The following is a 14,286-nucleotide window of genomic DNA, read 5'->3' as shown; positions in this document are numbered from 1 at the left end:
TAATGCATTGTCTAAGGTCAGTTTCCAGCTATAATGGCAGAGTTGAGCAGCTGCAAAAAGAGACAGGAGAATCCACAGAAATGAAAATATTTACCATCTGCCCCTTTACAGAAAAAGTGTATTTAACCCTGTTCTACACAGAACCCAGTTTAACCTCATAAATTCTGGACATGCGGTTATCTTCAATAACCCCCCCAAATAAATTCTCATTGCTCAAAAGAAAAATATGAACATCAGTGGATGGTGCCTCATGGCAGGATGATGTTAGTAATAATTCTACAGTGTTAGGAATACAGCCCAAACTCTGCTTTTGACAAGCTGTGAGGTCTGAAGCGTGTGACTTTTGCAAAACGGAGTGCTAGGCAGCGTGAGTCATCTCATCATTAGGACGTTTACTGCTGCTGCCCAGTACCACATGGGAAACATCTTCCACCACTTTCCATGTGGGGCTCCTGTCTGGGCCAGGCCTCCATTCTCTCTCTCTGCAATTCCAGCCTCCTCACATCCATCCTTGTCTCCCAACTTTCCATTCTCCACGTAGCAGCCAAAGCCACCTTTAAATAAATAAATTAGATCACATTACTCTCTCGACTCGACCCTCCAAAGGCTGGCCACTGTGCCTCCCCTTCCCACAGCATCCACGGCCCTGCCTCACGGACCGCCCAGCCCTGCCCTCTGCCCGGTTTCTACCACCACCCATCTGGTCTTCATGCAGCTCCAGACACACGGCCTCCTTTCTGTCCCAGCTCCAAGCCTTGCACCCACTGCTCCCTTAACCTACAAGGTTCATCTTCTTCCACATCTCCTTCCTTTGGGAATTAAGCTCAACTGCTGCTTCTTCAAAGAAAACTTCCTGGACCACCCAGCTAAAATGGACCTTCACGTCTCTACAGTCACTGCCTTTTGCTCGATTTTGTTTTCTTCTTAACACACATCACTATCTGAAATTATCTAGCTTATCTGCTTACTCCCTTTGGTAGAGCTGGGACTTCTCTAGCTTGTACACCTAGAATGGAAACTGGCATATAACAGGTGCTCAAAAAAGAGCTGTTGAATGAATGAATGATGATATTGTGACAGGCCAGGGACTGGCTAAGAGACTTACACAAATTCTCTTGTTTAATCCTCACAAGAAACCTGGGAGAACGATATTCATCTCCCCAGTCCCCAGACAGGAACACTAAGGATGGGAGAAGTTAGGTGACTTCCCCACAGCTGGATGGCCAGGAAGTCGGAAGACTGCAGACGACTGTTCTAACTGCTGAGCAGTGGTTACGACGGGACTCCCGAGTCCCGCTGTCATTGGTTTGAGTCTCAGCCTTAGCGTCACGGGGCTGCGTGGCCTTGGGCAATTTTCTTCATCTCGCAGAACCTCACTAGACCGGAGCCAAATGGGAGTAACTAGCACTTACTTCATACGTTTTGCGAGACTTGAATCGGATCACGCACATGGAAAGCAGTGAGCAGAAAACTCAGCAAATGTTAGCTGTTGCTACTTGGTGGCAGAGCGGGGATTTGAACTTGGATCTGTCTAGTACCAAGGCTGGGTCTCTGCTAGTGCCTTAAACTGTCGTAGGGTTTCCTGACCCAGCCTTCTCCCACTCGGTTTTGAAGCAGCAGGATTTTTCCACCACCACCCGTCCCCCAAATACATTGAATCTCTGCCCCAGCCCCCAACTTCTGGAAGAGCACGTGCCTTCTGCCTGCATACCTCACACTCCTCATGGCCCCCATCCGCCCATCTGCTGCCCGGCTACGGAAGTGATACATTGGGTGTGAGAGACAAAAAAAGAAACCTTCCTGCACAGTCTCCGCCCCTCTGGGACTGGCAGCCTCCCAGCCACAAGGTGTTAAATCCCAGCTCCGCAGCAAACCTCCTGCAGGGACCCCAAGTCGGAATCAGCAGCAGATGCCGCCAGCCTGCTTCTCGTTTCTTCCCTGGAATCAGACAGCAGTGTCACTGCCCTCCCACCCCGCAGGTCCACGGGGAGCTGGTGCCCCTCCCCAGGAAGGTCTTCTTGGCAAGACCACACGGTCTTTGGCCAGCCCCAGGGTCTCGTGCGGCCTCCGGAGGGCCGGGAGCCCCACCCACCCCGGGGGGCTGGCCCCCAGCCACCTGAGATGCAAGACCACTTGTTCCTGGGGCCCAGGGGCCGTCCTTCAGAAGCAGCCAGGATTCCCGGCCACATGTGACGCCTCGGTCCCTCATGATGTTTTCCTTCTGACTCCAGAGGGGAGGGCAGAGTCGGTCCCAGGAGTGGGGACAAGTTCCAACCAGCCAGAGACAAAGAGGCCACTTCTCAGAGATGTGCTCTGGGGGGAGGGTACTGGGCACCGGGAAAAGAAGGCGCTCTGCTCCCTCCTCACACCAAGTGACTCCCAACTCCACGTGGGCGTCCGAGTCCGAGGGTCCGGGGGCGGGGCAGACTCACTGCACCCTCTGTCTAGGGCAGAACACCGAACACAGGTGAGCGTCCCCGCCAAGGAAGTACGGCTGGCCAACCAAGCAGGTGGTCCTGAGTCTGAAAGACCAGAGAGGCAATGGCCCAGACGAAGTGCTCAGATTCCCTGACCATGTCTTGCTGCAGGGGAAGAGGGTGTGTGTATGTGTGTGTGCGTGTGTGTGTGTGCGCGCGCGTGTGTGTGTCTGCAGGGAATTTTGCCAGCCAAGCCAGACTGTCCCCTGGGATCTCGAATCCTGGACTCATCTCCAAGGCCGCCCCCTCCCCCATCTTTCCCCTTGGCTACAAACCCAGACAAGAGAGAGAGCTGGATAGACTCTGCCTCTACAGAGCTGAAAGGAAACCTTCATGAACTGCTAAACTAGAAAGAGAGCGGAAGGTTCCCAGCAAAAATGAACACCCCCAGCATTCAGACAAGTCTTGTTATCTCCAGCTGGGGAAGCAAGGAAGGAGAGGCAGGAGAGAGACACAACATACTTCTGAGAAGCAGTGCTTTTTTTTTTTTTTTTTCCTTTAATCTTTCCTCTTGGATGGGGGCGGGGGAAGGACTAAAGAAAGCATTCTGACCTAAAAAGCCACTTGCACTTTCCTTCCTCCTTCAAATAGCACTCAGGAGACAGGACTCACAATGGTTAAGGGGCAGCCTGGAAGCCCGACCAGGTCGTAATCTCAGTTCAGATTTTCCAAGCTGTGGGACCCGAGACAAGTTCTCTAGATTTTCCAAGCCAAGGTTCCCTCACGTGGAAATAAGCATAATAGGAGTACCTGCTACCATGTTGTTGTTGTTGATAAGTTCTTATTTGTTTGAGGATTAAATGAGATAGATATTGTATGTAGAGCATTTAGCAAAGTGCCTGGTACACAGAAACCCTCCGTAAATGGCACCTAATACTGTCGCGTCTCGAGTCTTGTCTGGATCTGAGACACAAATTTGGTACAGGAATCACAGGTGACAGCTCAGGTTCTGACCCACCGCTCCAGGGCTCCTAGGAGCCTCTTTACATCATGGGCTGAAGCCCTAAAGCCTGTAGGCCCAGGAGCTCCGACACTGATGGCAGAACAAAAGCCTGGATGAGGACATGGGAAGGACCAGGAGCCACAAGGAAGCTCACACCTTCCATGTGATTTGGTTCATCCTACCCTGACCTGCTAGGCCCTCAGACAGGCACTCGGAGTGAGGACCTCACGGGCCTCTCACATCAAGAGGCGGTTTAGTATAGAGGACGAGAGACTGGGCCCTGGGGCCCAGCCTCTGAACTGGCACCTTGGCTTTGCCACTTACCAGCTGCATGACAGCAAGCGGGAAAGTTACTCAGCCCCTCTGTGCCGCAATGCCCTCACCTATAAAAGGCTGTGATGCGGATTAATGAGTTTGTACGTGAAGGTACTTAGAACAATACCTGGTTCAAAATAAGTGCTAAGTGATGGCTTTTGTCAGGGGCTCAGGTCTTCATTAGATGTCCAGGAATGACTTCATGGCTCATCCTGTGATTTGGCCTATATTCCCAACCAATCTGATACTTTATAATGGTGGTTTAAATGTTTGTCTCCTCCACGACACAGTTCTGTGAGAGCAGGGACCTTGTCTGTCTTGCTCACACCTTTGTATGCATCGAGTAGGTGCTTAATTAATTGTTAACTGAATGAATGACTATGCCGGATTAAATCGAACATCTCCTTGCCCAATCAAACCACTTTTGAAGCCCGTCCCCCCATACCAGTGGTCCTGAGAAGATAACCTCCTCATGGCCAGTGTATATTCTCTTGTACCTTGGGAAGTTCCATTTTATTATTCTTCCTCTCTGGCCCTACATTGATTTCCTTCCCAACAAAGAAAAAGAAAAAGAGCTCCCTTCAAGGCTCTGATTTAGTAATAATACCAATAGCAACTACCATTTATTGAGCACTTACTATATACCAGACTCCATGTTAAGGAATTTTATAGACAGCATTTCAGTTAACCCTCACAAAAATCCTCTGAGGGGGCACTATTATTTTCCCCATTTTGTAAATGAGGAAACTGAGATTTACAAAGATTGGGTAACTTTGCCCAAAGTCACGGGAGAGATTAAAATCCAGGTCCTAATGGTTCCAAGCCCAGCTGTTAACTGCCACATAATACCACCCCCAATTTGTTCCTAATTGGGCATTGTTCCTTTCCTGGAAGTGTCAGGACACAAAAGCCCAGAGGAAGATGAGCCAGTTTTCAGTAACTCCACCCAGGTGACTCTATGCTCTCCCAGGAAGAGGGCTCCTTAAATCAGTAAATCGGTCACACACAGATTTGTGAGCCTTTTCTCTCCCTCCCCCTCTCCCTCCTGCTCTCCCTCCTTCCTTCTTTTCTTCCCTCCTTTCCTCCCTCCCTCTCTCCCTCTCCCCCCTTCTCTCTTCCCTTCCTGTCTCCCTCTCTCCCTCTCTCTCTCTCATTTGCTCTTGATCATTCCTGGTTATGGCTCAAGGACCAGCCTGATATTCCAGCCCCACAATCAGTTTTGGTCACAGCTGATGGCCAGTTCCTCTGCTCCTCTGCTTCTATCTATAATATAACTAAGAAAAGAAAAAAGTTTTAAGGGCCTATAATCTCTCCCCATAAATCCTCTCTCATCTAGGTTGCTTTCCTAACCTTCTTACCTCCCTAGATCCTTTGGGGCCCGAAGGGTTGGCATCACTTCAGTGCTACCTAGAAGCATGGCATCCGGGTGGCTCTCGGGCCCTCTCACGCTCATCTCATCTGGTGGCTTAGGAACTTGGTCTGAAGGCCAAGTTAAATAAACTTCACTCTGGAAGTCAGCAGAGTGGTTCCACTTAAGAACTCAACTTTCCTGTTTAAGAAGCTTTGAAAGGAAGCCTTGATTTTGACTTTAGAGATCAGTGTCTCTCATGGCCAGCACCAGATCACAGTTCCTAAATACCATTCCCCACAAAAGGAACCAGGATTCGTGGAGAAATGGCTGGTTCCGGGACCTGTATGTAAACAATCAAGGTGAACTTGAAACATTTTGCGAGAGGGTGGGGGGTTACGGTGGCCAAGAAGCAAGGAAGTGCTCAGTGAATGATGTGATGAAGTGGGCTTAAAGGGTCTTCAGTGGCCAATTCTGGGACAATTTGAGCATTAAAAAATGATGGTAGCGCTATTAAATGTGGAAAAAAAGAAAATTCATGAATCCATAGTGCAGAAGAAGAGAGAGCAGGCCAAATGTGGGAAAATAATAATAATGGGTAAATCCAGGTAAAGGATGAATGAAGTATTCTTTCACCTTTCTGTGTATTTAAAACTTTTCAAAATAGAAAGTTGGAGAAAGAAGGAATCAGCTTCTTAGCCTGAATATTCTGAGATCACTAAACCAATATTTCCTGGCCAGGAAGATGTGAAGAAAGTTGTCTCCTGGGCTCAGTGACCTCCAGCCCTTCTCCAATTCTCTTGGTTAATGGAACTTGTCAATGGTTATGAATCAATCAATCACCTAATGGATTTTAAGACTCTAAGTAGTTAGGTTAATACCAACTGTGACAAGCATTGTCAAGGACAGGGAGCAAATAAAGGTGCTACCACGACTGCTCAGTACTGAATGCTCTATAACTCAAATATAAAAGAGGCTGATACCTTCTGGCATTTGCACTCCTCTTTCCTTCTAAGGTTCTATATGGCACTCAGGAAAAAATGCCAGGGCGCTACAACGGGGCTCAGCAGGAAGCCTTCCTCCTCCAGGATTAAAGGGCCTGAAAGAATCGCTTGGGCGCCATCTACTGGGTAAATGCTTGCACTGCCACCTGGCTCCCGCACTGTGCCCCAGCTGTGCACAGACCACCCAAGTGTTCAGCTGCCCCTTAACAGAGGCAGGCAGCACGGTGCCCAGCACTGAGCAGGCATTCAACACATACTGAAATGAATTACTTCCTCTTATGAATTCCCTTCACATTTATTTAGTGCCAGTATGAGCTGTAGGTGATAAGAACCTAATAACAACATATCAATGTCTTCTTAGGGTCAAGCCCTGTTTCCACGAATGTACTGTGAACTCACGGAGGGTTCATTGTATTCCCTGGTGACCAGCCCGGTGATCCATAAGAAACGCTTCCTTCGTGTATGTGGCTGTGATCAGATAATATCCGTAACTGGGTGGAATGAGGACAGTAATCAGGTACCATACACTGTATGGAATGAGGCTTTCAGAACAAACATCACGGAATTGAACAAGCATAACTGAACCAACAAAGAATGAGGTAGGAGTATGACCATCCTTTTGTTTCATAGCATTGACCACACTCTTATTTTGTTTTGGTTTTTGTTTTGTTTTGTTTTGTTTTTTGGTCTCTCCTCTCTAATTTTCAAGCTCTACGATGGCAGTGACTACACCTGTCTTGCTCATCATTGCACCTGGAAGCATCCATTCAAGAAATATTTTTTGAATGGTTATGGGTAGATTTATTCATTAAACATTTTTTTAATGAATGGGGGCATGTGTGCTCCGCTTTGCCTGCCTAGTTGTGATGACCAGTTGCCCTGAGCCAGTTCTGCTGTCCTTGAGAAGGCTTTGATCCTACACATGGCCACCATGACTAATCCAACCAATCAGACTCCATACACAGTCAGCTCTTACACTGAGGCTAAACCCAGGACTCAACCAATAGGTACCATTTGGAAAGACACACCTACAGGATTTCTTGGGGCAAATGCAGTCCTTCTGTCTTTGACCTCGCACATGCAAATATTCTTCCCCTTCTCTGCCTTGTCCGATAAACAAACCCACTTACTCACACAGAGTGTTTAGAGTATTGTTTAGGAAATATTTGTACTCTTCCCCTTGGGATGGAATATACTCTCATACTTGACTGATTTGGGGATTAGCCATGTGACTTCCTTGGAATATGAGTGAACGTGATGTGAGCAGAGGCCTTAAATTTGGCTGTGTGTTTGGCTTGGCCTCTTGTGCTTCTGTGACCCACTCTGAGAAGACCACACGCCAAGTTGCCCCTTTGGTCTGAGCCCTGAACCCTAGAGTTCAACCTAGGCCAACCCAGCTGAAACCAGTTAAACCCCAGCCAACTCACAGACCCAGGATAGAGAAAAATACACATCTGTCCTTTTGAGGTTGTTTGTTACACAGCAAAAACTGACAGATCTATATGAACACATTATCACCACCACCCCTGAAAGCTTCAACTTAGAAATTCTGTTCTCTGACCACAATACCTCTTCCATCTACATGTTCCATTGCTTTATTATCACTAAGCCTGCTTTTCCATCTCATCGAGACCTCCAGTCCCTATTCTCTTTACCCGGTTCTTTTTGGTTTCATGCCCTACCCAACCTGGACCCCTGGACAATCATGTCTCAGCCAACTCTTGGATCAACCAAATGACTGCTTTTATTCATCTCTGCTACCATGCTGCCAGAGAGCATCATCCACCTGTCCTGGCTGCATCATCTACACAGGAGTTCCAGCTTCAACTGGGTCCTCAGCCTTGCTTGGACATGCTTTAAATCATCGCTAGCTGGTGCATTTCCTCATTCATCACGTGGCTGTCCCAAAACTTTGGTACTCTCAAGCCTCAGCTTCCCTTCTACTCTGCTATCATTAGAGATTTCATACCCTGCTTTGCAGAGAAAACAGAGCTATCAGGAAGAACTCACCACTGGGAGGTAGGTGAGTACTGTGGTTGAGAATATGGGGTCTGAAATCACATAGACTTAGGTATCTTCCTCACCCTTTGCCCCAGACTCTTGTATTTTGCAACAGGTTTGATCAAGCGAAGAACACCAATAGCACTCCATCCTCTATTTCTGCAGACTGGAAATATCGTTCATAAGCATAAAATTACTTAGACTCTAAGACCACCCTGACTGCTCCTGATTCAAATAGGAAACATGTGAAATAGGCTTTTAACGAAACGACGACAGTTTGTACATTGCTCCAGATCCTGACTCTCAGTTGCTGCAGAGGGGAATCTTAAACTGAGACAGGTTAGATTTCCACTCCATTTTCAAAGGATTATTGACTCAGAGGGGGACACTAATAAAGATTTAGTAATTCTTGGAGATCAAGCGGAACCCAGAAAGAATCCCTTTCCTGGGACACGTGGCATGCTGACCATTTGATATGGGTTCCAGGAATTTACCTCAGGACTCAAGAAGGTTTCCAATAGAAATTCATATGTTAAATGCACTACAGACTTAGCATTTTTGAAGCCTTATTCACTGCTTGCTGACCAATGACAACACACAATTGCTTCTCAGTGGACATGAGGCATGCTCTGTGCAGAATGCATTGGCTTCATTTAGGAGAGAGGGGAAGATTTAAGAACAGACAGAAACCTCCTGTGGCCAATTCCAAACAGAAGTCCACAATCCACACACAACAGATGGAAACACATCTTTGCTTTTTACAGTCTTACCTAGAAAGCCCTCTGGCCACAAACTTTCCAGAACTCAGAGTCCAATAAGATAAACCTTAGTCCATGGCAAAGCTGAGACTTTAAAGGAGCACACGCTAGAGATGGAGCTATGTCAGGGTGTACTTACGCATGCAGTCTCCTCCGTACCAGCCCGCGTGGCACTCTGCACAGTAGATGCCCTTCACGTAGAAGTCGTCCAGAGTACCCCCCCACGAGCCGTTTCGGCACGTCTTGCAGTTTTCAAAGATGGTACAACCTGAAAATTTTCCAAGCAGAAGGGTGTTAGATTAAGCACATGCAGGTTCTAATGGGCTGCATGAGAGAGGAACTATGGACCTTCCCAGGACCTTGTCTCAACTAAGGGCATCTGGACCTAGAAAGGTGCCAAAGCCCTTATTAAAAAATGCTCATTCCTAGGAAGATGCTAGAGGCACCAGAATTCAGACTGAGGAGTTTAGGAGGGTGGTCTGAACCATCTTCCTAGTTAGTGGCTGATGGCTTTTTTTATATATATATATTCCATTTCTGGTCATAATTATGAACTTTAAGTTTCAATAAAACACAATGCTATTTAAAATTATTTTGTAATCACTATGTTTTATCAAGCAAATAACATTGATGAAAATACCTCCAAATTTAAGACTAATTGACAGCAAATGCCTATTACTATATGAAAACCAAATCTAAATTACACTGTTGTTTGTACTGAAGGAAAACCCTCTTGCTGGTTGTAAATTTTTCATGTTTTACAGGGATGCCATATCTCACGTAACGTCAGTAACCTGAAAAGTACTATGAGATGTCAAAAACATTTAGTAATAAGCTTCCAGACGGATTGCACATTTTGGTTCTAATGCATTAGTTTTTAAAAAGTCTACATGGAGATAATTCACATACCATAAAATTCCCTCTTTTAAAGTGTACAATTCAGTGGGTTCTAGCATACCCCAGAGTTGCATAACCATCACTATTATCTAACTCTAGAACATTTCATCACCTTCCCCACAAAAGACCCCATACTCATTAGCAGTCACTCCCCATTCGCCAATCCCCACCCCCAGCCCTAATCCCCGGCAACCAGTAATCTACCAGTCATTTCATATGAATGGAATCTTACAATATATGGCCTTTTGTGTCTGGCTTGTTTCATTTGTGGCTGATGTTTTAATGCAAAATGAAATAACCTGTAGTAAAAGGTAGAATCCATCAAAACAGGGTATTTTTTCTCTTTATAAAAATATTACATGTTTATTATGGAATATTTAGAAAATTCAGATAAGCAAAAATAATTCAATTAAAAACACCAAAACTTCCATCACCCAGAGAAAATGATCAGTAATTCTTTCTATATATATGAACACATTTTTTTAAATTAGGCTTATACTACATACTGTACATTCTGTTTTTAATAACTTACCTTTTAATTTGATACTAGATAGCAACCATCTTCCCATTCCATTAAATATTCTTCTATGGCATACACTTCTATAAGCAGAGTGTGCCGTCCGAAACAACCTTAATGCCTAGTAATGGGCTCACCCTGGAAGGTGTCAGGCTCCCCCCGACCAGCAGGGCACACCAGAGAGGGTTGAGCAGACCCTAGTCAAGGGTCTCCTGAGGGGCGGGGGACAGCGAGGAAAGGTAGAGATAATCCAATCCCACTTATTAAAACGGAGCGCTAAGTTCTGGTGCCTCCATTGTCCAGCTGTGTGTCCTTGAGCAAATGGCTTAAGCTCTCTGTACCTCAATGTCCTCATCTGTAAACCCAGGGTTAAAAACTGTGCCTACCTCATAAAGTTGTTTTATAAATTAAATTCACACGTGTAAAGGGCCTGGCACATAGCAAGTACCCCCAAAACATGAACTATTATTATTATTCTGCATTCCCATAGCTCCTCCTGGCTTATCCCCACCATAGCATATAGCATGCTCAATTTTAACTGCCTACTGTCTGTCTTCCTGTACAGACTGAAATCAGGGGCTGCACCGTGTTCAACATGATATCCCCCCCACTTAATACAGTATCTGGCACATAATAAGTGTTCCAGAAATATTATTATTTGAGATTTGAGCAAATAAATAAATGCATAGATGGATGGTTGAATGGATGAATAATCCAGGCTTCTGAGCCATTCAAGATAACCAGGATTTCCTTGAGCTAATATAATAGCATACTTTTTTGCTTTTGGCTAAAATTAGGTTTTCATTGGCCTGTAGTATATACATGCAGTGTACATATGTGTGATTTCTGTAGAGGAGAGACTTGTAGCTCTCTCTCTGCACACCATCCTGACTTTGCTTCCCTCTCCCAGTGTCTCTTCCGACCAGAAAAGAATTGCTAATGTGATTCATCAAATTTCACATGGCCCATAACTGGGTCCCAGCGGTCCTTTAAAAGACTGTTTTAAAAGATGGTCTTTTAAAGGCCTTCTTCGCCCATGTGCCACATTCCCGTCCGATTTCCTACCCACTGTGCCACTAAGGAGGCCAATGGACTCAGAGTCCGCCCTCTACGACCCTGCCAGCTCTCAGCACAGTAACATCCGGGCCATTAGCTGCAAGCCACAAAAACCAGCCTGGTGCTTAAGATGAACAAGGCTGTGTTAAAAAGACGCTAAGTAGCTCACGGTATTGACAGGAGGGTTAGAGGACCGAGGTCCAAGCTACACAGCCTAGAAACACACGAAAATACACAGCCACCTTGCTCCATTGAGGGCCCCAGTTCCGCTGGCCACTGCTGGACGTCAGCACTGCCATCCCCACCACCACGTCCCTGGACATCGATCCTCGTGCAATTACTGCCATCACAAGAGAAAGAATCGTTGTCCAGCATAACGATAGAAGTGATAGAAATTCTTAAACCAGGCTCAGATCCCATTTCGCACCTTTGAGACTGACAAAATTCCAAAACAGCACGCTCTGTCGCAAGACTTCGGGAAAACGGTACTCTCATGTACGGCTGCTGTGAATGCCAATGCCTGGAGGAGAATTTGGCAAAGGCTGGCAAAATGACATATGCACCTCCCTTTGATGCAGCAATTCTTCTTCCAGGAATGTACCCCCAAAGATATGCTGCAAAAATACTAGCTGATGTATGCCTGAGGCTATCCACTAGAGTAGTATTTATAACAGCAAAAAGCTAGAAACAACCCAAATACTCATGAACTATGGTAATCCACATGATGCAGTTACATGCAACTGTAAAAAGAAATGGGAAAAAAAAACAGCTTTATTACTGTCCGTGAGTGATCTCCAGCATATATTGTTAAGAGAAAAAAGCAAGGCAGTTAGCAGTGTTTATGGCATGCTGTCTTTTGCGCAAGAAGGGGAAAGATACAGAAATGCACACACATATTTGCTTGTATTGTCAAATATAGAAAACAGATAGAAACAACAAACCTAACTACACATCAGGTAGATGTTATAACACCACAGACAAAAGAACTACATCAACTGGCTTTAAAACATAGTATTTTGACTCTATATACTCAGTGAGATATATTCTAAGGTGAATAAAAATCACTATCATCAGTGGTCTTATTACTAATACCAATAGTGCTGTAGCTGTTTTGTACAATTATGAGATAAAGCAAGTAGGTGATTAGGTTAATATTATCAGGAAACAGGATTTTCACCATGAGAGAAAAGACATACAAATATAAAATCAAAGAAATTAATTAACAACCTTGGAATATTACATTTGAACTTGAGTAGCAGCAAAAATTCATTTTAAAAAATACATGTCTTCCAGCTCCATCCACTTAAAAAAACATACAAACAAAACCTTGTAACAATGACAGTCCAATAGCAAGGCACACTTCACGTGACCAGATCGTGGTCTCAGACCAAAGTTCTTTTGAGAAGTGGCTGATTCCAGATCTGGGGCAGAAAATATACAAGAAGAGGTTAAAATATCTTGTCATGCGAGAAATCAAGAAGTCTTCAAAAACAGTGTGGTCATGTCAGAAGAACACAGAAAGACATAAAGGGGCACCCAGTGTTATGAGTTGTGTGCATTAAAATAAATAATGACTGAAATGGATTACATCATATAAATAAATTAAAATGCCTGCGTTCATAATGACACACACACACAGAGAAACCTCTTTGATCACCAGTAGGGACTGCTAGGACACCAATTCACTATTTTTGAAAATCTTTTTTTCTAAAAAAGCCTTTCTCTAGCCTCTCCTTTCAGGGCAACCAGATGGTTGATATGGGACAGTTCTTCACTACTCAGTTTGAAAGATCCTTCCTAGCACCATTGGACGTGGTAATATTGGGTGTCTCCTGTCTGATGTAATAAGATGCTGGGTGCAGGCGTGGCAGACATTGATGCCCTTCTGTATGATGCAGTAGGAAGCGCACAGCACTGCCTATGAAGGTCTCTTATTTATTCCACGACCTCATGCCAGCTCATTAAATCAAAGCCCCACCCTCATAACAGCAGTAATCGCTAGGCTTTTGAAAATATTGAAAATTGTTCAAAGACTTCAGAATCCTGCCAAGGACCCCTAGTCAGGAGACCCTGGCTTAGCTCTCAAAATTTCCTTAGAAAATTTGGAGGCACTACTCAACTATTTCCCTACAAACCATTCTCACCATCAGGGAATTGGAACGGTGGGTTTCTTTTCTGGATCAAATGTGCAAAGGTTATACTGAGGTCACTTCTATTTTTATTTATTTATTTATTTATTTTGCGGTACGCGGGCCTCTCACTGTTGTGGCTTCTCCCATTGCGGAGCACAGGCTCCGGATGTGCAGGCTCAGCGGCCATGGCTCACGGGCCCAGCCACTCCGCGGCATGTGGGATCTTCCCAGACTGGGGCACGAACCCGCGTCCCCTGCATCGGCAGGCGGACTCTCAACCACTGCGCCACCAGGGAAGCCCTGAGGTCACTTCTATTTTAAAGCTCAGCATTACTCTCTTCCAAGAAGGAAGATGGTTTAGATGTAACACCTGTATACTTAAGCCCTGTTTTCTCTCCTCTTCTATAGCTTTCCTCAAAAGAAAGTTCCTGAGGGCTTGCGCGTCCAGAGCCTGTGCTCCGCAATGGGAGAGGCCACAACAGTGAGAGGCCCGCGTACCGCAAAAAAAAAAAAAAAAAAAGAAAGTTCCTGGTAATAATGAGCATCATTCTCTGTGTTTGTAAAATAAGGGGAGAGGAAGAAATGAGAGAAGTTCCCAAGGCACTTTTTTGACATCCTTTTAGTCTTAAGTCTGAGGAAAGTGTATTTGAAATTCTCTACCTCCTCCTTTTGATCAGGCCTGGAAGAGAAAAGGTCAGATTCCCCTGGAAAAAGTCAGATTTACAAGGCAGCAGATATGAAAGCACCAAGAAAACATTCAGTGAGTCGCTAATCACGCTGGAAATACCTTAAGAGTGAAGCTCAGTGTCCACACTGCTCCAGGCAGACAGGCCCTTCA

The 14,286-nt window shown here is 45.4% G+C and overlaps 1 protein-coding gene across 13 annotated transcripts in view; it reads right to left on the bottom strand.

The window, feature by feature from the left end:
* PAMR1 (peptidase domain containing associated with muscle regeneration 1) overlaps positions 1-14,286 on the bottom strand; it is a 172,879-nt gene that overhangs the window by 41,081 nt on the left and 117,512 nt on the right. For 6 of the 13 annotated variants that reach the window (XM_027114998.1, XM_027114999.1, XM_027115009.1 and 3 more), the window contains one exon: positions 8,986-9,114. In XM_027114998.1, the coding sequence (XP_026970799.1) occupies positions 8,986-9,114 (129 nt within the window). Of the gene's footprint in view, positions 1-8,985; positions 9,115-9,975; positions 13,589-14,286 lie in introns of those variants that run through there. The other 7 variants (XM_027115006.1, XM_027115003.1, XM_027115004.1 and 4 more) reach the window with 7 other exon arrangements.

Source organism: Aethalodelphis obliquidens, unplaced genomic scaffold (assembly GCF_003676395.1).
Source record: "Aethalodelphis obliquidens isolate GAN/ISIS:26980383/991018 unplaced genomic scaffold, ASM367639v1 scaffold14, whole genome shotgun sequence".
Taxonomy (NCBI): Eukaryota; Metazoa; Chordata; class Mammalia; order Artiodactyla; family Delphinidae; genus Aethalodelphis; species Aethalodelphis obliquidens.
The sequence above is the reverse complement of the archived record's forward strand: the minus strand, read 5'-3'. Positions and strand labels throughout refer to the sequence as shown.